Here is a 25132-nt window from a genome sequence, read left to right on the forward strand (position 1 = left end):
GCAGGGCAGGAAGGGAGGAAGGTTGCCCACGACTCCGAACTGGAACTCGCTTCCAGCCCTCATCGTCTTTTTGGTCCCTTACCTCTGCGCGACAGCTACAGAGCAGGAGCTGTCTCGGGTCATCCCCCTCTGTCTGAGAGGACAGGGGGTCCATCCCCTTTTGGGAGGTATCTCCCTGGAACCGTTCCTGCTGGCACGCCAGGGAGTTACTCCACCAGTCGATCTCCCTTTCACACTCCCTGATGGTCCTCAGCGTCTCGACCTCCTCCTTAAGTTCTGCCACCAATCTAAGCAGATCTTCTACCTGCTCACACCTCACGCAGGTGGAATGTTGGCCTCCCTCCCTCGGCAGCAGCAGGCTCTGGCACTCCCTGCAGCCAGAGACCTGAACAGCCACGGTTTGGGGCAGGGTCTCTGTCTGAGTTGCTACAGTCTCCTTACTGCAAGCCCTCCTTCTGGAGGCGACCATACTGGTCAGCAGTCTGGGACACCAGCAACAGGGTCCACAACACGACCTGCTTGTTCCTCCCTGCGCCCGGTGGGCAGCGACCGGTCACTGCCCTCCCAAAGGCTCTTTCAAGGCAAGGGGCAGGGGTGCGGTCGCCGTTACCGCGGGAACGCCCCCTGCCACGTCAGCCGCTCTCTCGCAAGGGCTGCTGGGGCTTCTGGGATCGGGAGATGTCGGGAATCGCGATGGCTCTGCGCTGTCCCCTCTGATTTTCCTAATCTCTTCTGAACGTCGTGGTCTCTGAAGCGTGCCGGCTCCGGCTCTAGCTGGGCTAGCTCCGATCAGCTGACTCAAATTCATGGAGTCAATGTAGTCCAGCATAAGGAGAACAACTTGAGGAAATTTAGACAGCAGAATAATATCTCTGAGATAAGATCTCACATAGATTTGACAAAGAATGGGTGGGGGACCATCATGCCTCAGACAAAAGATGGCTTTTCTAGTCAGTGAGAACAGCCAGTAAGGAAGGCTTGGCATCAAAATCTGTAAAAACGTGTAGGAACAGAAGAAAGCATGGAAAGAAACTTGGGGAAGGAAGCAGAGAGAAATTTTTTTTCAATACACAGGAAAAGGTGCAAAGCACATTTCTAATAACATCACAAAGAAAAGATAGGCTTCCCTTCTCAGACTTAAGGATCTGTTTTAAAATCTCTTGAGTCTTGACTTAAATTGATGGAAATCTAGGGGAGCTCTTTTCAGAGATCATTGAAGGTGAAGCTTATGAGGTTAAGGCCAACCATGCACATAGTGCTTTGCTAGACATAACTTCAGCTCAGATTATTTTTTAATCTCTCTTTTCATCAGCCACTCACTTGAAGATTTTTGCAGAATAAAGCAGCAATACTGGTAGATATTTAACTAAGCCAAAGGATAATGATGAGTTGTTTAACCTTGGTACATTCAAACAACTTCAAGATAAGAGCCCAGTGACAATTGCCATCGTTTATTGTTTCCCACATAATGAAAAGTTAACAACTGGAAAGCCAGTGAGTTGAAAAGAACACTTTAAAGAGGGACTTGAGAACACTGCTGCATTATCTCATCTCATTCACAATGTTGTTTTCAACCGTCTCGCTGGTTCTCTGACAGCATTTGTAAATGCTATCTCTTTTTCTTCATACTTCTCTTTGTATGACAACATCTTTCTTCCCAGGCATATTGACCTCTTGGGGAAAATTCCAGGGTGGAAATAGATTTTAGCCTTGCTGACACAAAGCTGTGTGTAAAACCACACTGCTGTCACTGACTGTGTGACAGGGCTCTGCAACAGTGCAAACAGGAAGTCTTGTCTTTAGAACTCACTTTGCAAAGACAGCATTTTCCAGTGCACTTCAGTTTTGGGAACTGATTTTAAAAACATGATAGAGAGATTTGATTTTCATAGACCAGGCAAACTGTATAGGCTACAGTCTAACTGAACAGTGCCTCAAGAATATCTTTTTCCGCCCTGAGGTTAGGATCATTGCTGATGACCAAACAACAATCACAGAACCCAGCAGAAAACCACTTTTTTTCACTGACTTAAGCGCTAAAGTGCCATCTTGCCAGTCAAATGAGGGAAACACTGCTGCTGTTTATCTTTTGGACTTAGAGATCCTATTAGCCAGGCTCTATAAGTTGCTTTGACTGCACTACACTTACCAGAAATGCATGTGCACATTAATATAGTTAAGAGATGGTACAAGTACCTAGTGGGCAGTGAATCACAACCATCCACTGAATGGGCATTTTTGTGTGCACTGAACTTTTGAATGCCTCCTATATAAGGTTTAAATCACGACCTGTGACTATCTGTGCTGTACTGCCAGCTGGGACTAATCAGCTCTTGAACTAGCATTCTGGATGCAGTTTGAGTTTCTAACAGAAACTGGGCTTGAAATGACAGCTTCTTGTGACTACAGAGATTTTTGTGATAGCATCAGGCTGAAGGAGACAGACAAGTCATGCTCAGTTTAGGATCTGTTACAGGCACATAGTGACCTGATTTCTCTGAAAGCCTCTGAAAGAGGCTGACCAGATGGCATTGTGAATATAAGGTGCTTATCCTGCAGCAAATCTCTGGCCTTAGCCACTCCCTTGCAGAGCATCAGTCTGAAAATGTGGAATTTAATCCCCTGCATCTGAAGATACTCACAGTCAGTGCATCTGAAACACACTAACAAATGTTGGCACAAAGGTTGAATGACAACTTGAACAAATCCATGTCCAGACACTGAACTTTTCTGGCAGATATCCCCACCACTGAGATACTGAAAACCGAAGTAATTTTTGAGAATGCCTTCTGTGCCAATACCCCTCCTCTGAGCTTAAAAGGCAAAGCATGACAAGACCGTTTTGTGTTCAAAACCAACATAGGTTATCCAGTGGCTTCTCCAAGTCTTATAATGCTGAAGGGCTACTGGGAATCACAGACATACATGGGTTGGAATCAGTATCTTTGTTCATTCAATTTCATGTAGGACTAAGGAGCAATCTTGCTTCCCAACAGCAATTAAAAGAATACTTAATCAATCCTGCAGAGAAATTAGCCACGATGAAGACAACTGCTCACATCTAATAAGAACTGCTTGATCTGAGGCAAAAATAAGATTGATGTGTAAGGGGGTTTTCTCCTCACCTTCCACCTACAAGAGGAGAAAGTCAGTGCTAATTTTGGCCAAATTCTTCCCAGAAAAAACTTTAGTAAAAGGGTATATACATCTGATCTGCGTTCACCATCTGACAACACTTTCCTAAAGCCATTCATGGCAGGGTGTGTGTGTATGTGTGTGTGTGCGTGTGTGTGTGCACAGCAACAATATCAGACTAAATAGAATCAGGCAACAGATCTCCAGACTTGATCGAATTAATACTGAAGTCACCAGGAGTCTTCCACTCAGTTTTGGCAAGAGTCATTTTATGTATCTTATATATCATGTATATCTACAACACAAAGTGTTTATCCCTCTTTTCTTATGTTTCACCTGAGTTTATTATTTGAGATGACAATGTCCATGCAGAATTTTAGTTTCCCTTAGCAAACACAATTCCAAGAAGCTGCCATTAGTCCATACTCTGGATAAACAGAACTTCTCCAAAGCTAAAATCCTAAATTCTTCAACTATACCTAGGCCTTTGCCTCAGTTGTTTGCTACAGTCTAGAGGGCTTAAAGGCCAATAGCAAGAGCACCCATTAGACTTTTTAGGATCACATTCTGTATAAAACCCACATAATTTCGTTTCTTTTATTACCCACTTTGAAAGGAGAGATCCCCAAACCTGCCTCTGCACCAACCAACACTCCCTGACAGCAGGGATCATTTCTCCATTGCTCCCGACAAGTACAGTCATAGTGCCAAATAAGACTGATTTGGGGTTTGCTGGTGGTATTAAGCTCTAAACAAAATGCGGGGCTACCTGGCTCATTTAGTTCACAAGGTCAGACCTGGATCTAATCTGTTCTGATAGGCATAGAGATACTTAAAAAACACCTTTATTTGAACTTGAAGGAATTATTGTTCCTATTGTGCAATTTTCTTGTTTGACAGCCAAATGCACACAAAAACACAAGATACAAAAAAAAAAAAAAAAGACCAAACCCAAAGCATTTGTCAGCTTGGACAAGCTAAATTTACTGCTTTTTATATGCATACAGCTTGTGCACTTTGAAAACCCACGGAGAAAATATATGTTACACCTCAGGTAATACCAAACAAATACATGTAGAAGTGAAAGGAAAACAAAAGGAAGAACAGATGCCTGTAAGTGAACCCAGCATCAGATGGTAGCTCTGTTTTACCACATGGGGAAAACAGCCTGGTACATAAAAGTCAAACTCTGTTGAGGAATCACCTTCAAGGGCTGACACATGACATCCTGATACCTCTAGATGAAACAAAAAAGTATGTTTGGGCAGCAGTCACAATCTATGCTGAAATAATTTGAGAATATCTGTTTTATTTTGTTCAGCAAAGACTAGAGCCTCACACAAGCAGCATCTTTAACTTGAATAGCCCTTAACCTTAGGTTGAGGTCGGAGCTAGGGAAGCTCAGAGAGTAAAAATACTGAAGTGCATTAAATGGTGTCCCAGGGTCCCTCCAGAGACCCATAGTATTCTTTTAATTGTGCTAATGGTCTTTGATGCTTATGTTTTCGCTATCAGAGAAAACATTTTGCCTGAAGAGGACTGGAGAGTATGGGGCAAAGAGAAAAATCATACAGCATTTTTTCAGATGTAAAAGAAAATTTCATACTTGTTCACAATGCTTGATATAGAGCTGAAAACACACATGGTTATATTTTACAGGGTAAAAACCTGCTGCAAACTTCTAATACCAAAAATTCTCTTCACATTTTTTTGTCATTTGTATTCTATGGATTCCTTCTGTGAGCTACAAAAAACAAAATAGAAATAAAATACGTTGGCCCAGTGATCAGCAACAGAACAATCAAACATAACTGCTTCGCCATCCTCCTGACTCAAAGATCTTGCGAGGAGAACTGGCAGCTCCTTCATCCTCAATATAAAAATGCTATGCATGGTCAGCTCTTCAAAAATAGGAAGCTGAGAGTCAGATCTATCTAATCTCAAAACTAATAAGAAAATAAAACAATAACAAGCACACAGGAGACTCAGAAATAGGTTCAATTACTTGTTACAGTAGAAACATTGACAGTGAGAGCATGGCCTCATGTAACTGCCCATAAATGTGACCCTTGGGAATGCATTTGCCTGTGTGGGCTACAACAGGCCTCTGACTGTCCCCATTCAACTCCCCCAAATTCTGAAGGGCACTGAGACCATTCCTATTGTACTGAAAATTATTTTAAGAGAAACAGTAGTACTATGAGTACTGAGGGAAAAATTACTATTTCCAATCTGCAATTTCCCCAAGAGCAGGAAATCTTTCTACTCCTCCTCATATTCACTAGAAGGAAAAATGAATTTATGAACAATCAAATCATTCTGTTTTAAGGATTCACCTCCAGGCAGAGAAATAGCATATGCAGAGGACAATTAGGAAAGGACAAAAGATACGTGAGTGAAGACACCAGTCACTGCTAATGATGTCAGCAGAGTGTGCACCCGTTTCTCTGTTATTCAGCCCTTTGGTATTATTCTTTGCATTAATTTCATGCTCCAGCAATTTTTGTTTACTGGGTGATCACACAACTCAGGTGTCTTGAAAGAACAGATGCCTTCTGGCTTCAGGACGAAGATATTTAATCTGGCTTTAACACTTTTCAGCATGTTGTTTAATAACCACCTGATGACATTCTTTTAGGAAGTTAAACAGGCCTCTTTGCTTTCAAAGTCAGATTTAAGCCCTCAGAGGAGATACTCAAAAGCTTACCACTGTACTCAAATCTGGTCCTTTGCCACTATTTTAACAATCTGCTTATCTAGTTTCTCAGCTCTTTCTAAATGATGAACTCTATCTCACTTGCTAGAAATGTAATTTCAAGTGGATTTCAAGAACTGAGAGCAAAGGCTGCAGGAAAAATCATGATGTGCCTTGCTACAAACACAATCATTTTGTCAATACAAAATAAATCATTCATAGAAAAGGTTAAATATGCATATATACCGATAAGTAGAAACAATAACATCAGCCCTTTACCACCTGTCAGGCAATCCATAAACACTAATAAACTGATTCAGCCAGGTCTTCAACCAGTTCTCCTCCTCTCACTTGAGGACCTAAATCCCTCTTTGGTGCAGAGGAATATGCAACTGACATGACTTCTGGTGGCAGCCAGAGAGCTTTTCCTGACTCTTTAGCTGCCAGGCTAATGTTACTAAGATGACAGAGCCCAAGTGAATGAATAAACAGTAGTGAAGCCTTTCCCAAATGAAAAAATAAGATACAATCATGTCCTATCTGTGAGAGCAGGGCCCTCCACCAAGTAAAGTACTGTGAGATGTGCCAGCAGGTAGATGTTCTTCATCTTGTTCTCACTCTGCTCATTTTAGCTGTGGAAGGGGTCCAGGAACATTTTTAAGGGCTTTCTGAGGACAATCCTTGCAGTATTTCCTTATTTCCATCAGACTCGTTTCGAAATTCATATCTGTAATACAAAGATGCAAAGGAGAGAAAATGGAAAGAGTTGTTTAATTGGGAGTGTGGAGCATGACACAAAACTTTAATACCTAAAGCTGAGCTGTGTTTGTATGGGCAGGCTTAGATTATCAGGGTGGATAATGAAAATGGATGTGCTGGTAGTTTTCTTTTTATTTCTCTTGTCATTAGGTTCCTGGAGATCAATCATTCACAGCAGCTTTTCCTCCCAGTACCAAGGGTGCACAATCACTGAAAACATGATTGCTGCTGCTGGAAGTTTCTACAGTCAGATGAAGGTCTTCATAGTTAGAGGGGCAGTGCTACTGTCTCTCCAGAGCTTGAGTCCCACAACCGATAGCATCTTCCCCTTACTGTCATCCCATTCACCATCTTTCCTGACAGAAGCCACAGGCTGACATTGTCTTGAAACATTCTCTTTCTGGGATGATAATTGTTTCTGATGAAAGAACAAAGTTCTAGAAAATCAGTGGTTTTGCTTTAAAAGTAGTCAGTATGGTTAAATGACCCGCCTCCTTCAGCCACACTGAGTTAGCCTCTGAGTGGCTTTGCAGCTTCCCCTAAGCACATGCCCAGCACAAAGAATGGTGCAGAGTAACCCTTATAAAAGGACTGTATAAAGCAAGTAACATTTGCCTAGAAGAGACAGGACCACAGAAGCACAAGTCACCCAGAACTCTCATAACAACACAAAACAAAGCTAACGTTGTACAGTTCCAGTCCACAACTGTGTATGAAGCAATCCACTGTGTTTAGCTTTGGGCAGTTGCTGCATTATGCTTAAGCTTTTATACCTGCCTCTCAAATAAGAGTTGAAACAGATTCAGATCAAGCGTTTTCATATAAGCAGGTTTGTAACAGAGACAAGAAGGCACGTGCAGCAGACAGGGGCACCCTGCATGAAAGCAAATAAACAGCAATCCCTGACCTAAACCAGGTTTGACTGCAGCTGGGGACAGGAGATGGTCACTGTAAGCATGTCCAAATACTCAGAGACCAAGGGCAGAGTCTAACGGGGACAAGCAAAAATCATCAAGTATTACTAGGTCTGCAACAGAGAAAGACATTTCAGATTCCTTTTGTAAGAGATCCTTGTGGTGAATTCACAGGGTTTTATGGAGCACTTCCTTTGTACTTCTTTCTCCCTCTCAACATAGTACTTTCCATTGCTCTGCAAGACCAGCATTACTGTATTTTACCCACAGGGAACAGTTTCAAAGGAACATTTGTTTTGGAAGCACATTCTATCAGAGAGATTTCATGCCTGTTGCATGAAAAGCCCCTAAAACACGTCCTACTTTGCCAGATAGCAGAACACACCTCAGAATGAAAAGTAAAAACCATGCTTATTGTAAGAAATCTCAGTACTTTGGAAAGGTTATAGGCCTCACGAGGTAAAACACGGCATCCCTTTCAGGCCAAGAGTGACAAAAGCCACATCTGTGCATTCAGCATTGCATTCCGCAGTCCTTTTAGATGGGCTGGGAACCCACTGTTATTGCCGTAGATCATTTATAGCTGAAGTTCTCCATTGGTACTACACCTACCAATTAAATAAGACCCCCAAACAGCTATAAACCCGTGATCCACAGGCATAACTCTGAAACGGGTTTGCTGCTCCTGGTACCAATTAAGACACTGCCTATAAAACAAAACCCATGATTCAGCACTCGGAGACTGGAGGGAAAGACACCAGCTAAAGGGAAACCACAGAGAAGCACAAGAATTTCCATCTAGGTTTATCTAAATACAAAAAGGAATAAAGCATTTAAGGTATTTTATCAGCTGGAATGAATTTGCTGGGAATTTCAAATTAGTCATAGAATCATAGACTAATAGAACAGTTAAGGTTGGAAAGGACCTTAAGATCATCTAGTTCCAAATTAGTCATTTTATGATGAAAAAATTAGAAGAGGGTAAATGAGTAAATAGGAAATAGACGATTTGAAATAAAATTCCATATCTTTAGAGTTTAATGTAAGTTATCAGCTAGCCATTTTAGAAACTTTCAGATTTAAAATGTTGTTATCCTAAAGAGCATACCTAATCATTTTATCCTAAACTTGTTCATGGTTTAGGCTTTTTTACTGGAGTCTTACTGAAAGCAGGGATACTATGGACATACAGAAAGAAGTAAACTGAGCTTTTTGGACTAGTGATAGCATCAAATCACCACAATAAGGATATATGAAAGTGGACAAGGTCGCTAAGAGATAAAGCTGCCATATTTATACAGTGAAAGCACTGATATGATGGCAGAAATTCCAATCACCGCTTTAGAAAACACTGACTCCACAGGAAATCTGCGTTTTGCTATCAAAAGTAGCTCTAACTAGAATGGGAAATTTAATTTCAGATTTAGTTCTCTGATTGCTCACATGAGCAAGAAGCTAAGGTAACTCTGAGCTGCTCACTCCTTCCTGGCATTACCTTGTTCCAGAGCCAAGCAAATGAGGCTGGTTTCAGCCTTGTGCAGGTACACAGAGCATTTTAAGTAAACAAAGAGGTACATAGGTAGGGAATACTGAGCTTGTAGCTGGAAGTATTTGCATCGAAATGCCAGTTCACAGTGAGACACCATCCACTCAGAAAACAAGGAAAGAAAAAAAAAACAACCTAAAACTCAGTGAAGATTGGTTTTCTGAAAGGAAAGCTACCATTTTAAACTCCCATCTAGAACATGGATACTTTAAAAAGCAGCAAAGTGATTTGCCTTCACTTTGAAGGCTGTGGCTGTTCTCTATTTCCTCTTAGAATAAACGGTCTCAAAATACCACAGTGTGATCTTCCCCTTCCACTTGCTCTGAGCAGGGAACATATTTGGCTTGAAAAAAACTACCATGTACTTCAATGCAAGTGGATTTCTACTTGTGCAGTCTTTAGACACGCATATTTAGGACAAATTCCATCTCAGATAATTCTTGTTCCTGGTAGGACTGTGGGTTCAAAAACTCTATTTTTAGGAATTTACAGAATCACACTTTGGTTGATCTCTCAAAACATGGAGATGGATGCTGCCACAAATAGGCAATGATGGAATACAGCAAAGCAAAGGCATGAAAAAACTTGACTTTTGCAGACTATTCTTGTTAATGAGGAACTATGCTATGATACTATTCTTCCTGCCTTCAAAACAAGAATAAAACCTTCTAGGAAGCAGGAAGTGATATGAATACTTTATGCATTGATCAGACCAGATCATATTTCTCTTGATTGTTTTACACTGTGAGCACTAAACAGATTCTCTTCTACTCTTATTTCTTCCTGACCCAAGCATTCAGTAAGTTAATTGAGAAAAGAGAAAAATTTCAGAGTGCAATGAAGATAATACCTTCACTGTTAATTCTGTAAAGTTTTCAAATGGAAGATGCTGTGATTTATCTGTAATGATTACCTAATTAATGCAATGAAACTGTAAATCTTATTACCTTTAGGCACTTTTTTGTTGAATTTGGGTAGTTTTGAGCGTCTGATTTCTTTAACCTTCCTACCTAAGGGTGAAGAAGAATACATTACCAGTGGAGACAGATAATGCAAATAGCTGTATATATGTATTCTAAATGGGTTACAGTCCACAGACATTTTAATTACCATATTTACCATTGAAATCCTTGAACAGAGAGATCTGTGAAACAAAACATCACCATGACTGATGTTTACATCTGTGCACAGCTTTATTTATTTATTTATTTATTCCCATTCCTAGCATGGAATGGGAATTAATTTGTTCTTTTCCATCATTACTAGTACATACACCAGATACATGAAGACTTTTTACCCTTTGAAATGTCACATATTGGCAGGCAATACAAACAGCAAATTCTAGATGTTTTAACCTAAGAAAAACTCTGCACTTTTTTTATAGTTACATCACTTAATGAAAATATAAAAGATTACCAAGCGGGAGAAAGCGTATCTCTGTGTCCATATGAACAGGAGTGTAGAATAAATTATTTTGGGTGAGCAAAGCCATTTAATTATTCCCTCCCTACTAGACCTAAACAAGTGAGCTGTTGATTGCACTTGACATGTTACGTGCTGGACACGTTAAAGGGGGAAGAAAGTTTGACACTGGAGCTGAGGTAGACCAGAAAGGACAGAGGTAGTTGATTTCTCAGAAATAAAATCTCATATGTGCCCAATGTTTCTGGAAGTCCCTGTGGCACAGTTCTACAGCCAAGGCTAGTGGTTGTGGCTGCCCTAGCATCTAAGAGATTTGAAGTATCTTGTCACCATCATTTCATTCTGATGTAACAGATTTTACACAAAAAAGCACATTCATCTTGCACACCCAGGCACTTCTACCTTCCCATCAGTGTGTTTATGGTTAAGGAACAGTGGCCTTTGCACACTTTCTCTCCACCTTCTGACTCGTTGAAGGAGCAAGCTCCTAGGACACACAGTAATAAAAAGAGAGCACTATTACAGGATGCTGAGTGTATTCATTTAGGTTTACAGGGTACTCCTGTCTCCTGTCCTTTTTGGACAGACTTCTACTATGCTCCTGAAGACAAATCTAGAAATTCTCCAACTCCCTTTGCACTTTTCCTTACGTTTTCATCTATGGGTTTGGGAAGCCTGAATAAATAGAGAAGTGGACAATGCAAAGGGAGCAGAAGAACTTCAGTTATCACTGCTCTGGCAAACAGCTCTACCTCTCAGAACAGACTCCAGTAAATGAGAAAACTGGGCAGCTTACTTGATCAGTTTGAAAGACAATCACATGTTGTCTCCCACGTCTCTCCCCACATTTACAAATAAAGTGATTATAATGAGGTGTCTAGAAAATACAAAGCATGGCAAATCTGCTGCTCCTGACCTTTGAACATTTAGCTTATTTGGTTTTCCTTATCTCATATTCATTCTTTACATCTTGTGTAAAATAAACACATGGAACAATCATGGTAGGTCTCAAAGATTTACAACATCAAACATCAAATCTGAACAGGTAACTCTAAAAGTTGCAACTTTCAATTTAAAAATCCTACTAAACTGTCTCCCTGCAAACCCAGAATGACATCTCTAGATATGTGGCTACAGACAGATGCAAAACCCCTTGTTTTTAAGATTTAAACTGCTCAATGAACTTGCACACTTTGGAATACTGCAAAATGGTGACTCAGTGCCACAAGGGAATACTGCAATTAAAGTGGAACACCAGTGGCTAAAAAATGAGTCAAGACTGATTGAAGGTCAGAAGAGCTACTCCCACCTGTTTCACTGTTCTATAAAGAACTTCTCATTTACTCCAGTTCTGGTGACCTGAATGTTACCTATTCCCTTGTTCCATAAAGGTAGAAACTTTTTCCATTAATGCATTTTTCACAATTCAGAAAAAATATATAATTTTTAGATTGGCAGATGATTATCTACTGGAAAAGTAATAGATTTTTTTCAGAGGAGCAGGTTTCAGAACACAGATTAAGGTAAAAGTTAATCATGCTGAGGAATGCAAGAGGAAGTAACAGATAGGAAACACTACTGTCCATAAAAAACAAAGCATTGATATGCAAACACATTCTTCAGTCTAATTCCTTTCCTAAATTCATTTTCTCCTTTCCAGTTGTCAAGCTCTGTTTTCTTTTAATTAAAATCAACATAGAGAATAAGTATTTTTGTATCACAAAAGCAAAGAATAAGATAGGAGACAATTGTGTTATAAGGATATACTGTACCTTCTGCAGTAAAGGCATTGAGAAACAAAAGAAAGACAAACAAAAATTCACAGAGTACCAGAAGCTTCATCTTTCCAGCTATCATGAGACCAGATGTTTTTACTGAGGCTGAACAAGCATTTCGGTCTGCCTCCTATGCAACCTTACCTTTATATAAGGGAGATGAAAGGAATGCTGTGTTCACAATGGGTGGAGATTTGGCCTTTGCATTGCACTTCAATGGATGAAATGAAACAGCCATTCCTATTACGAGAAGCAGTTTACTCAAAATTAGGCAGCAGTTGGCTCCAGTTAAAAAGGAGCACCTGGCTTTCAGTATTAGAGTATACAGGGATGCTCCGATGGAGAGAGTTTCTGTGTGGTTCACAGCAGCCTCCTTAGGTGACCTTGCGTGCTTCTTTGTATGCTTGGAAGGGCAGCAAGTACACCTGAAATAAAGGCGTGTGGACAGTGAACTGGAGCTGAAAATGCAAACCAAACCCATAGTATTTAAATCAAAGCAACTGCTAATGTGTTGTTAACATAATTAATAGGACAGCTGGATAAGCAGCAGATTTCTGAGTTTATTATTAACTTCTCAGTATCTATTATATCAGATAATTAAGTCTGTACAGAGATTCCAGTTAACAATCAATTTTAAGAGGTCCATCAAATTCAACACAGTATCAAGGTTCAACAAATAGAATATGCTCTGAGCTATGTAGCCTTAAAAGCTGGGAGTGGTACCTGCAAGCCATTCAGACTTGGAACTGCAGCAGGACAGGTGGCTTCACTCTGGTGCACATACATCGCCCTTCTTCCTCTCCCCAAATTTCAAAGTTATGTATTTTGAGTTGTGGATTTGGCTTGTTTCTTGCACTGGATCAGCAGCCTTCCAAATCAGCTCACATCCTTATCTACCAGTTTTCACCAAAAAAACTTATTTCTAGATTCTTAGCTGGGACAGCTGACCACAAATGACCCAAGTGGTACCCCAGACCACATGCTGTCATGCTCAGCATATAAAGCTGGGGGAGGGCTAGTGAGGGGATGTTTGGAGCAATGACATTTGTCTTCTGAGTAACCGTTACGTGTGATGGAGCCCTGCTGTCCTGGGAATGGCTGAACACCTGCCTACCAATGTGAAGTAGTGAATTAATTCCTTGTTTGGCTTTGCTTGTGCATGTGGCTTCTGCTTTACCCATTAAACTGTCTTATCTGAACCCATGAGTTTTCTCACTTTTGCTCTTCCAATTCTCTTCCTCTGTCCAGACAAGAGGGTAAGTGAGTAAGAGGCTCATTAGTGCTCAGTTGCTGACTGGGAGTAAACCACAACAATACCCAAAGAATTTTTCATGTCCTTTTAGCGTTGACTAGAAACACTGCCTTCTCTTCCAGTGAGCACAGTAAGAAATAAAAGTGAATACAGAAGAGGAAGGTAACCAGGTAAGATGGGAGATGAGTTGCATAAGAGAACCTTATCACATGATGGCTACTGACATTTCCAGCTATGTTAATTTAATTAAACTGGAAAAATGTTGGAATGTTAAATGCACTACAGCTGCTGCCAACACCCACTTCAAAAAAACCCAAATATTTTTCTTCTGAAATATTTACAACAGAATACTGGCAACAGGAGTGTTTACAAAAGACTTCTTTTTTAAACATAGATAACTGCATTATAATCATACCATCCACCCCAAGCAAGAAAGCAGCATGTGCTACTTTGATGCCCCATTTGTTTTCTGCTTGAAAGAAACAGGCTGCTACTCAGTGTCCTCTGTTGCAACAATCCAAGCCCTCCAGCTACTGTGATGGGAAATTAAGCAAACCTGCACATTTATCACTGCACGCACAAATACCCCACAGAGGGGCAATGAAGAAGGTGGTGGGAAGCTCTGCTGTCTGCCCAGGGAAACAGTTTTAAATGGTTTATGCTCCTGCCTTTCAGCCTGCTCTTGCATTTCTGAGTCACAAAAGCTATTGTGCCAAAAAGAGCATAAAGGACTTTGCCAGATGAGTCTGAAGTATTGCCCACAAACCTACAAGTCTGCTTGCTACCAAAGGAGGCTACCACTATCTCTACATCTTTGGTCAAGCAAATCTGAAGATCTCACCTGCAAAGTGGTTTTGGTCCTCAGACCAGAGAGGATCAGTGACTGCTACCTGAGTGTGGCAGAATGGTCAATTTCTGTATTTTCCTCTTCTCCAATATGTACGGTATCTGCAGCCTTGATACTCATCTGTTCTGCTGAAGACACATCACCTTCTATAAGAGAAACTATTCTTAGTCTTACACTCTTTGATTCTCAACCTTTATTTCACACAATCTGCATTGCCATTGCCAGCTGCCTGTGTCCTCTACTCAGCATATATTTGCCAGCTGTTAAAATATCCCCTCACCTGGTGTTCAAAGTCACCTCCATTTTTGTCCTTGATCCTGTTCTCTTTTCATACTTCTTTCTCCCCTTCTGCTACCCCCATGCCTTTCTCTCTCTCTCAAGCAGTTCTCCCCATGTATAGTTTTCCATTTATTATGACCTGGTAATAGGTGAGCAATACTTTTAGTTACAACTGTTTAACTGATTCCAGCTATTTCTTTCTAAGGCATGAGCCTACTTTTTTTGGCAGAAATATTTTGACTTTTCAAGAAAACAGAAGTGCATGAAAACCTATGTGCTCTTTTTTCAGTCAGTCACAAATCATATCTACATGCTTATGCTTTACCATCATCCCTTGTGGGAGAGAAATTTCAAGCATAAAATTTCCTGCTCATCACCTGGGCTAAATTTTCATTCAGGATAATCTCTCATAATATGCTGTGGCTAGAAACCCACTAATGCACGCACCAAGCTGAAACGAGTTAGCTTTTGAAATCTCGTGAGGAGTTGGAGCTCTCCTTTGAGAGACAGCAAAGTTTGTCTCACCATCACCAGTTGCCCCACCAAGCCAAAGGCACTCTCATCTGCTGTCAGGAAGCCCACACCCTCCCTGGCCACGTGAAGCCCTCTTTTCACATTTGCAGCACACCTTTACTACCTGTCCTATTCATCAAAGCATTCAGCTTGCTGTAGCCATGCCAGTTCCCAAGGATTGCCTTCCCAAAATCCATATATGCCAAGTCTACTTTCCTGTCCCTCCTCATGGTTGCAGTTTTCCATTCCCTTCCTTTTTTGTTATACAAAAAGCCTTGTGTTCTGTATATACCACCAAATACATCCATGTACTTCAGAGTGACATGCCTAGTTATGGCTGGAAGGCCAAAAGTGGCTCAGGTTAATACGGGGTTTAATTTATTTGTTGTTGGTTGGTTTGTTGGGGGTTTTTGTTGTTTGTTTTTTAAAAACCGTGCTAGGTATGCAGGTGTTTGTTAAAATCTGTAGCATGACAAATATAAGGAACATTAGAGCTATAGCAAAAGTTGAGCCTGTAATTAGATTAGTATCTTAAAGACTAGCACTACAATGGGCTGTATTACGCCCCCATACACTATGGAAGACATTGACTTGAAGTGCTTCAAATAATCTATTTAAAATTATGATTTTAAAAAGCAGATTTTAATATCCACTCTTAAGCCTGTTTCACATTCATTATTTCCCTAAGGAAAGATTCATCACAGTTGGTGGTGTAATCATCACATCAATTTTTACAAAATATGGCCTTTACCTACAAGGCACTACTACCTTTTGCATACCTGAAGAAAGTACAAACACTTTTCACATCCACAGAGCTCAGTATATGCTTATTCTGCTTTCAGTGTTCATAATTTTAATACAAAAGATTTACCTACTAGAGAATCAGGTAAGTTTTTAATTAGTGATTTTTGCAAGGCTCTGCTCACTTAGCTCCTGCCTGTACAGCTGACAGTCTCCCTATTTCCCTGGCATTCATGAATTCCTTGCTGTTGCGGCAGGATGAGTTATTCTTTGACGTCACCAGCTCTACTCTTCCTTTCTCCCTCCATTGCTAAGATCCTATGCATGTGTTGGTTATTCATTACCTAGACTAGGATAAATGCCTGCCTTTATGAGCCGATTTCTCTTCCTTCCAATATTTATCCCTGCTGCTCCTTCTTAAGTGACAGACTAGTGGTAGCAGAGGGGTTCTTGACCCCATTTTTGACAGAGCTCTTCCTCTGCCTTCTGCCCTTGGCTGTTCCACAATGTTTCAAGTAATTCCACTTTAAACCATGATCTAAATGGCTGCATAACATTTAATAATTTTATATCAACTCTTTTCGCAACCATACAAATAGGTTATTTTCCTAAGAAAGAGCTCTTTACAGACTTTACCGGTCAGCCGGTACAAGCAGACCTGACTCATTCACATATTTTCAGTTTGCACAATAGAATACAAATGAAATTTAGATTTCACCTTATGGAAATATTCAATGTAACTGTAGATTTGCAATTTTCATCTGACTTGCCTCACCTCCAACACTGCTGGATGCAATGAGATAGAATGTACTGGCCTTTGTGAAACCTCCAATAGTACACCTATAAAACAATAACACTTGCATGCCTGGTGTCTTTATACAGCTTGAATTGCTTTCCAAAAGACAAAGATGATTTCTTCCTATTTCTGCTGACATTAAAGAGCAGGACAAATTTTTTAAACTCTCCAATATTTGAAAATAATTTGGTAAGGCAGCTTAGGTATTCTTTGAGAAATATCTTCATTTTATAGCTAACTTAGAATTTATAAATGGTTGCTGTAAGCAGTATTTAAGTATGGACTGGATTTTTATTATAGCATTCAACCATCTCAGTGACCTTACTGGAGACAGGCTTTTAAAACACAGGAAGCAGAGTACACCAATCTGTGGCAACCCTCAATGGAGATGGCTGTTCAGACATTCCAGTCTGGCACTGGAAAGCCAGCTGCTACAAAAGCAAGTAACCTGCTGGCACAACTCACTAACCCAGAATTCACCCCATTTAACCATGCAAGAATAGCCTCTGAAAACAAATCTAACACAGAACTGACAATCTAGAAACACAAAGGTCTCATTCACACATATGCAAAATGTCTCAGACTAACTTCTTTGAGATCTAACCACCTCTCCTTTGCCAGTGATGAATAGGAATAGGTTCAGAAAAACATACTATCTTTGTTAATTCCTTTGCTCCATTCCGACACTGTTTGTTCAGCTCTTACTGCTCCAGCCAATGAGCTGGCTTCATTTGGAGCTCGGCTCAGATGCCTCTATACAAACGCCCGTAGCATGGGAAACAAACAAGAGGAATTAGAGATGTGTGCACGACTGCGGGAGTATGATACAGTAGGCATCACAGAAACATGGTGGGATGGCTCCTATGACTGGAGTGTTGGAATGGAAGGTTACAGGCTCTTTAGAAAAGACAGGCCTGGCAGGTGGGGAGGGGGAGTTGCTATTTATGTTAGGGATAGGCTGGAGAGTATGGAACTCTGTCTGGGGACAGGTGAGCAGTCGACAGAGAGTTTGTGGGTCAGGGTTAAAGGGAGAGCAGCAATGGGGGACATCACTGTGGGGATCTGTTACAGATCGCCTGATCAAGAGGAACCTGCGGATGAAGTGCTCTATAGGCAGATAGGAACAGCCTCACGCTCACAGGCCCTTGTTCTCATGGGAGACTTCAACCATCCTGACATCTGTTGGAGCGAAGGCACGGCCCGGCACAAGCAATCCAGGAGGTTCCTCGATTGTGTGGAAGACAACTTCCTTCTGCAAATAATAGAGGAGCCGACAAGGAGAGGTGCCATGCTTGACCTCGTGCTCACCAACAGGGAAGGGCTGGTTGGAAATGTGACGCTCCAGGGCAGCCTTGGATGCAGTGACCATGAGATGGTCGAATTTGAGATCCTTGGGACAGTGAGAAGAGCGTGCAGCAAGCTCACTGCCCTGGACTGCAAGAGAGCAGACTTTGGCCTCCTTGGGAGCCTGCTTAGCAAGGTTCCATGGGACACAGCCCAGGAGGGCAGGGGGACCCAAGACTCTTGGTTGTTATTCAAGGATCACCTGCTCCAAGCTCAGGAATGTTGCATCCCAACTAGAAGGAAGTGCAGCAGGAGGGACAGGAGACCTCCTTGGATGGATAAGGAGCTGCTCAGGAAAATTCAAGGAAAAAAAAGGCTTATAGAAGGTGGAAGCAGGGACAGGCGGCCTGGGAAGAATACAGGGATGCTGTCTGGGAAGCTAGGGACCAGGTGAGGAAGGCTAAGGCCCAGTTAGAATTGAACTTGGCTAGGGATGTTAAGGATAACAGGAAGGGATTCTATAGGTACGTAGTGAGTAAAAGACAGACTAGGGACAACGTAGGCCCCTCCAGAAGCTATCAGGAGAACTGGCTACCCAGGATTTGGAGAAGGCTGAGGTTCTTAATGACTTCTTTGCCTCAGTCTTCACTGGCAAAGGCTCTGACCACACCACCCAAGTCTTGGGAGGCAAACACAGGGACTTTGAGAATGAAGACCCTAGGCCCACTGTAGCAGAGGATCTGGTTCGAGACCATCTTAAGAACCTGAATGTACACAAGTCCATGGGACCTGATGAAATCCATCCGCGGGTCCTGAAGGAGCTGGCGAATGAAGTTGCTAAGCCACTGGCCATCATATTTGAAAAATCATGGCAGTCAGGTGAAGTTCCCGACGACTGGAAAAAGGGAAATATAACCCCCATTTTCAAGAAGGGGAAAATGGATGATCCGGGGAATTACAGACCAGTCAGTCTCACCTCTCTGCCTGGCAAAATCTTGGAGCAGATTCTCCTGGAAGGCATGCTAAGGCACATGAAAAACAAGGAGGTGCTTGGTGACAGCCAGCATGGCTTCACTGAGGGGAAATCCTGCCTGACCAATTTGGTGGCCTTCTATGATGGGGCTATGGAACTGATGGACAGGGGTAGAGCAGTTGATGTCATCTACCTGGACTTGTGCAAAGCGTTCAACACTGTCCCACATGACATCCTTGTCTCTAAATTGGAGAGACATCAATTTGATGGGTGGACCACTCGGTGGATAAAGAACTGGCTGGATGGCTGCACGCAAAGAGTTGTGGTCAATGGCTCAATGTCCGGCTGGAGACCGGTAATGAGTGGTGTCCCTCAGGGATCAGTGTTGGGACTGGTCTTGTTCAACAGCTTTGTCAGTGACATGGACAGTGGGATTGAGTGCGCCCTCAGCAAGTTTGCTGATGACACCAAGCTGTGTGGTTCGGTTGATACACTGGAAGGAAGGGATGCCATCCAGAGGGACCTTGACACACTTGTGAGGTAGGCTGATGCCAACCTTATGAAGTTTAACCATGCCAAGTGCAAGGTCCTACACCTGGGTCGGAGCAATCCCAGGCACAGCTACAGGTTGGGCAGAGAAGAGATTCAGAGCAGCCCTGCGGAGATGGACTTGGGGGTGTTGATCAATGAGAAAATGAACATGAGCCGGCTTCAGTGTGCGCTCGCAGCCCAGAAAGCCAACCGTATCCTGGGCTGCATCAAAAGGAGCGTGACCAGCAGGTCAAAGGAGGTGATCCTGCCCCTCTACTCTGCTCTCGTGAGACCTCACTTGGAGTATTGTGTGCAGTTCTGTTGTCCTCAACATAAAAAGGACATGGAACTGTTGGAACAAGTCCAGAGGAGGGCCACAAGGATGATCAGGGGACTGGAGCACCTCCCGTATGGAGACAGGCTGAGAAAGTTGGGGCTGTTCAGCCTGGAGAAGAGAAGGCTGCGTGGAGACCTCATAGCAGCCTTCCAGTATCTGAACGGGGCCTACGAGGATGCTGGGGATGGACTCTTCATCAGGGACTGTAGTGACAGGACAAGGGGTAACGGGTTCAAACTTAAACAGGGGAAGTTTAGATTGGATATAAGGAAGAAATTCTTTACTGAGAGGGTGGTGAGGCACTGGAATGGGTTGCCCAGGGAGGTTGTGAATGCTCCATCCTTGGTGGTGTTCAAGGCCAGGTTGGACAGAGGCTTGGGTGACATGGTTTAGTGTGGGGTGTCCCTGCCCATGGCAGGGGGGTTGGAACTAGATGATCTTAAGGTCCTTTCCAACCCTAACTATTTTATGATTCTATGACTCTGAACAAATCTTCAGCACTAACAGAAGGCAATTCTTTTTACTAACTTGTGCACGGTAGCTAAGTTTAGACTGATAGTGTTGGGTTTTTTTGGTTTGTGGTTTTTTTTTCTGTTGGGTTTTTTTGCTTGTTCTGGTGTTTTGGGTTTGCCCTTTTTTTGTATGAATGAACAATCTTACAATACATTAGGTATTCCACTTCTTGATAGCAGTCCTAACACCAAAAAGAATTACTGGAAATCTGTTTTCTAATTGCCACAATTTCATTTAGAGGAGTAGTATGACCACCCAGACTGGACGCAGGATGTTACAGATGTTACCCCCACTATCAATTCACCTTATTCTCAGCTGCAGCGATGGTCCATCAAGAGATGAAGATCACTTTTTCCTCTGAAGCAGTACAATACATCCTCATCCATTGCCATCTTTAAAAAAAAAAGATGACACAGATTTCTGAAAGCAATCCATCCTGTCAGCATTTCTGAAGAATGCGTGAGAGCAAGAGTAACTGATAAGATTCCTCCCCCCACCAAAGACAATGTAAGGAAACAAAATTACAGACTTTTGCAAATTACATTTGTCCCCAAGGAAATGAGAAGAAATACAATCTGAGCTGAAATGCAAAAATCTCACTCTCTTTTCATTTATGTCTCTTGAGACAAATACAGACAAAACTCGGGCTCTTAATAAAAGCTTCAGCAGAGTTCTCCTGTTCCATCAGTTTCTAGCTACAAGTTGATGAAGTACAGGTTTTTTCTTCCACTCCTTCCTAGTCACATAAATACAGCTGCAGTGATCATAAATGCTTTGGGGGACAGACTATGTTCACTGCATTGAAATGGTGTCCAGTGAACTGGATCATGGGATTTTAGGTCATGCAAGCTTACCCAAGTAGCTGACACTAAATGAAACGATGGAACATTCTCTTCAGACAAATGTGTCTCTGTAGGAGCTGGCAGGAAAAAGTTGAAACATACCATTATAGAAATGTAGATGTGTTAGTTCACATTCTGGACTTCGTATTATGAAATTATTTTGGTTGCGTGCAATGATCAGCATGTCTACAATGTACAGAAGAATAAGGAAGAGGCCATAGTGGCCAAAAAAGGCATTTATACCCACCCAGAAGGACAAACTCCCTCTACTATCGCTGCTGGCACCTCCTGTCAGATCAGTAGAGACAGGATTTATCTATGTTTTTAAGAAAGAGATCAATATGCAGATCAATTACAAAATCTTTCCAGAAAGCCCCAAAGGCTGACAGCTGCACAGTATTTTCTGCTTTGGAGGCTTGCCAGCTTCATTAAATGCCTTATCTATTCAGGAAAAAGAAGCAAGATGCCTTCCCAGACATCTATCATTGCACAACTTCATTTCCTCATAGTAAGTTTTCTGGAACTAAGCATTGGACAACAAGACTAGTTACTTTGTACAAAAGACCCGATAATGTCATGTATTCTTCTATCATCTTTCTGAAAGAAGGAAAAGCAAAGAAAAAGTGCTTTCTCAAGCAGCAGCTGAAAGAACAAATCTTTTTGGGTAAAAACGGTAAACGGCAAGAAAGATAATCCTCCCTGTTTAGGCACCTGTGTTTTAATCTACTTTGGGGGGAAGAAGTGACACGCAGCAGGAATAGCTCTGCTTCCATAACAAGGTTACACAGTTCCTCTCATCACCCTGTCATGAAGGTGTGAGCTCTGGCAGATCAGCTGCCAAAAACAGTTTCTTCAATCGCATCTTGCTTGAACTAGAGGACTGGACAACCACAAGAAGAGAATGTTTCCCTTCACACACAGCACTTAGCACTGCATCCAGTGTCAATACTTCTGTACTGAAGCTTTGCCTCATTTCGGTATGCTCTCTCTTCAGAAGCGTACAGCTACCAGGTAAAACAGCCCTCATTATACCTCTAGTGTTCCAAGGCTAGAGAGAACAGAAATCACCTAAGAAAGCAGGGGGAAATGGGATGTATCTATTATTCCATTTTCACCACATTGCCTGCAGGAGGGAGGTTAAAACCAAGCAAAATAAATACAGCTACAAGCTCCACCTTAATAGAACAAGGCTATCCAGAAGAATGACCTGTGAAGAGATAAGAGTCAACACAGAGCTTAGAGACCACAACCACCACACACAAAACTCACAGGGATGCTGGCTGGCTGGCAGCTCTGCAGGGGCTTCACTTGCAGGGCACTTGCTGAGAAAAGTGTCAAAGATGTTTTAAACCCTGCTCCAGGACAGTCTCCTAAGTGATTATCAACTTGCCATAAACTGCTACAAGAAAACAGCTTCAGTCTTGCTCTTCATTGTGGTCTTTGATAGTTACTGTATCCCAGATGCTCATTACTGTCTCAAGGAGTGAATACAACTACAGTCTGCAGTTTCTATGCTATATATACTTTCCCTTTGAAAACAGAGGAGAGCGCATAACTCCCAGAGAACTAGGCTGGTTAACCGTTAGTCCAGATTGAATTAAATTAACTTTGTATCCTGAACGTTCTTAATGCTCCCTACATTCTCACGGCTCAAATGTTAGTTTCATTTATCCCTAAATTCAACAAGACCGTTTTATTTTCCTTATGTTTTTATTTTCCTTTTATGCCATAAAAATGCATTTTCCTTATATTTCCTTATGTTATGAAACAGTTGCTTCAGCCTGGTTAGAAGAAATTCTTTCACACAAAATACCGATTCTTCTTAGAATGGCATGAGCTTTTAATAAAACATTGATGAATAATATACTGGGATACCACCCCCAAGAGGAATGACTCTATGAAGATGCAATTTTAAGAGTTTACCTAGCTTCTTTTTGGCCAGTGCAATGAGACACTCTGGAACATGCCTTAATTTTATAAGAACCCAAACTAGGTTTTTTTTTTTTCAAGATTTTCAGACATATCCTTTGTCATTTTTGAAGCATCAGTAACGTGAATCTAAGGATACATCCCTTATTTCCCAGGATGATTCAGAAATATGTACTTCTGCACTCAATTTCCCTTCCAGCCCCCAACTCACCTCGGCAAACAGTTACAGCCTTTTTTTCAACTGAAAGAAGCAATACAGCAGTTGCTGCTCCTTTCATAAAATCCTTAAAGATGACCATCATGCAAATGCCTCAGACTTCCAGCTGACAGACTCTACAGTCACACATTAGCATCACTGTTTCCATTGAACCTCCAGTGTCCAACCACAACCTTGACACACATCTGTTTTATCATTTTTGATATTCTTTGACCTTATTTGTTAAAGGCTTTTCCTTCTTCTGGTAATATTCATTATTCAAGATGAAAAAAAAATAAAAAGGCTTTATTCCTCAGCTGGTTTTGCATTTCCAAGTTCATACCCTTAACAACCATTTTCCCTTCTTAGTTTACAGCACATGAAACAGGGCATTAATTAAAGACGGTCTAACCACAATGCTGATCAGCTTTTACAGATCTGAAACTTAGGATATAAAGCATCTCATTTCCTTCTGAAAGTATTCAGTGTTTATGAGGACACAAAAAAAGCTCTTCCTCAGCTGTATTTGCTCTGAAAGCTGCTGAGCAAGATACACTTAATGGACCCCAATGCAAGTTTTACAATTAGACCTTTCAATTGAGGGTAAAAACCCCAACAACCCAATCCAAAATAAATTGCTTACAGTAACATCACCCTGTAAGTTTAACTGATAAATCTAAACAACTTTTTAGTTCTAGAAAGCTTCCAGGTTTTCAGTTTCCGTTCCAAAAGCAGCCGGCCAGTAAACCAGCACCAACTGCCAGACAGATGCTTTCCTTGAAATAGTGGGCACCTGGTTTTATGCCTATCAAACTATCACAATTTAGGTTTGTATCTGCCTCCAAAGCAAAGCTGTCTTAATTGAGATAAATCTTTATTTTTCACTTGGGACTTCAAATGTAAAGGAACAACTCCAGATCTTGTTTTTTCTTTTGGACATCCACACTGGGCAGCACTGCGTGTTTCCCTACAGCTATCATCTCACCCATGAGTCAAGCTGCACCTCCTCAGAAGACTCAGAAGACCGCTCATGTATCCTCAAGCACTATTTACACTATTTGGCCTGTTTTTTTCTTAAAAGGTTACTGGATCTTCCTGGTGATCTCACTTTCATTGCAAAAATTTTCCCGAGGGTAGGGTGTTGTGTTTTCAAACAGTCCAGAATCCTTGGCTCAGGCAACCTCTAAAACCTTGCTCACAGAGTCTAGCCAAAAGGTGTTTTGCCACCTTTTTTATTACAGGTACAAATTTTAGAATTTCGTTGTAAGACAGCATTCTGTACGTTTTAGCATTTTAGGACAAGCACACTGCTCTGTTCACTTACAGCAACAGTGTGAAGAAACTGACTGACCATACAGAATTGCTTAAAAAGATAAACCCCGCAAAATAGGCTACTTACACTTAGCATGATCAGAGACTTCTTCCTCTTTTAGTACTACACATTTTTCTTCCAACTGTTAACGGTGCCAGGAACTAGGCTGTGCCATATAATCTTTGGGCACAAAGGATATGCAACAAGGTACTTCATAATCCAGATTCTTTCCTATGCCTATCTAAAAATACTACAGTATATGAGACATAAAAGCAGGTCTGCTGTAGTCAGTAGCCAACAGGTTTGCATTAACAGAATCACTTGAAGCAAGTGTAGATCAGCATATTCCATCTGGAAAACATCCCCGAAAAGATTCTAGCCAGTGAAACTGGATGTAATTTTTGTTGATTTTTTGAACAGAGGAATACATACTCTCTTACAAATGAAACTGTAGCCAAAAAAACATTTGTAATACTCTTCAAGTTATTAGTGCAGGGGCACCAAAATTTCTATTAACACAGGGACAGTGAGAGTTGTCAGC

The 25132-nt window shown here is 41.5% G+C and overlaps 1 protein-coding gene across 1 annotated transcript; it reads right to left on the bottom strand.

Moving 5' to 3' along the window:
- Positions 1-3333: 3333 nt before the first annotated feature.
- LOC308222924 (uncharacterized protein) lies at positions 3334-14158 on the bottom strand. Its single transcript, XM_080621449.1, has 4 exons — positions 12970-14158; positions 12391-12671; positions 9997-10059; positions 3334-6557 (listed from the first exon to the last, which is right to left on the bottom strand). The coding sequence occupies exons 1-4, from the start codon at positions 12978-12980 to the stop codon at positions 6454-6456; spliced, it is 459 nt and encodes a 152-aa protein (XP_080477575.1). The 5' UTR covers positions 12981-14158; the 3' UTR covers positions 3334-6453.
- Between the last annotated feature and the right edge of the window lie 10974 nt (positions 14159-25132).

The sequence above is a fragment of the Psittacula echo genome (assembly GCF_963264785.1).
Source record: "Psittacula echo genome assembly, chromosome: 6".
NCBI lineage: Eukaryota > Metazoa > Chordata > Aves > Psittaciformes > Psittacidae > Psittacula > Psittacula echo.

Excerpts from the sequence above, each read along its gene's own strand:
- LOC308222924 (XM_080621449.1), bottom strand. Across the intron at positions 10,060-12,390 it reads TTCATCTCCCTTATATAAAG|GTAGGAAGGTTAAAGAAATC; the intron begins GTAAGGTTGCAT and ends CTTCACCCTTAG. Across the intron at positions 6,558-9,996 it reads CAACAAAAAAGTGCCTAAAG|ATATGAATTTCGAAACGAGT; the intron begins GTAATAAGATTT and ends TTTGTATTACAG.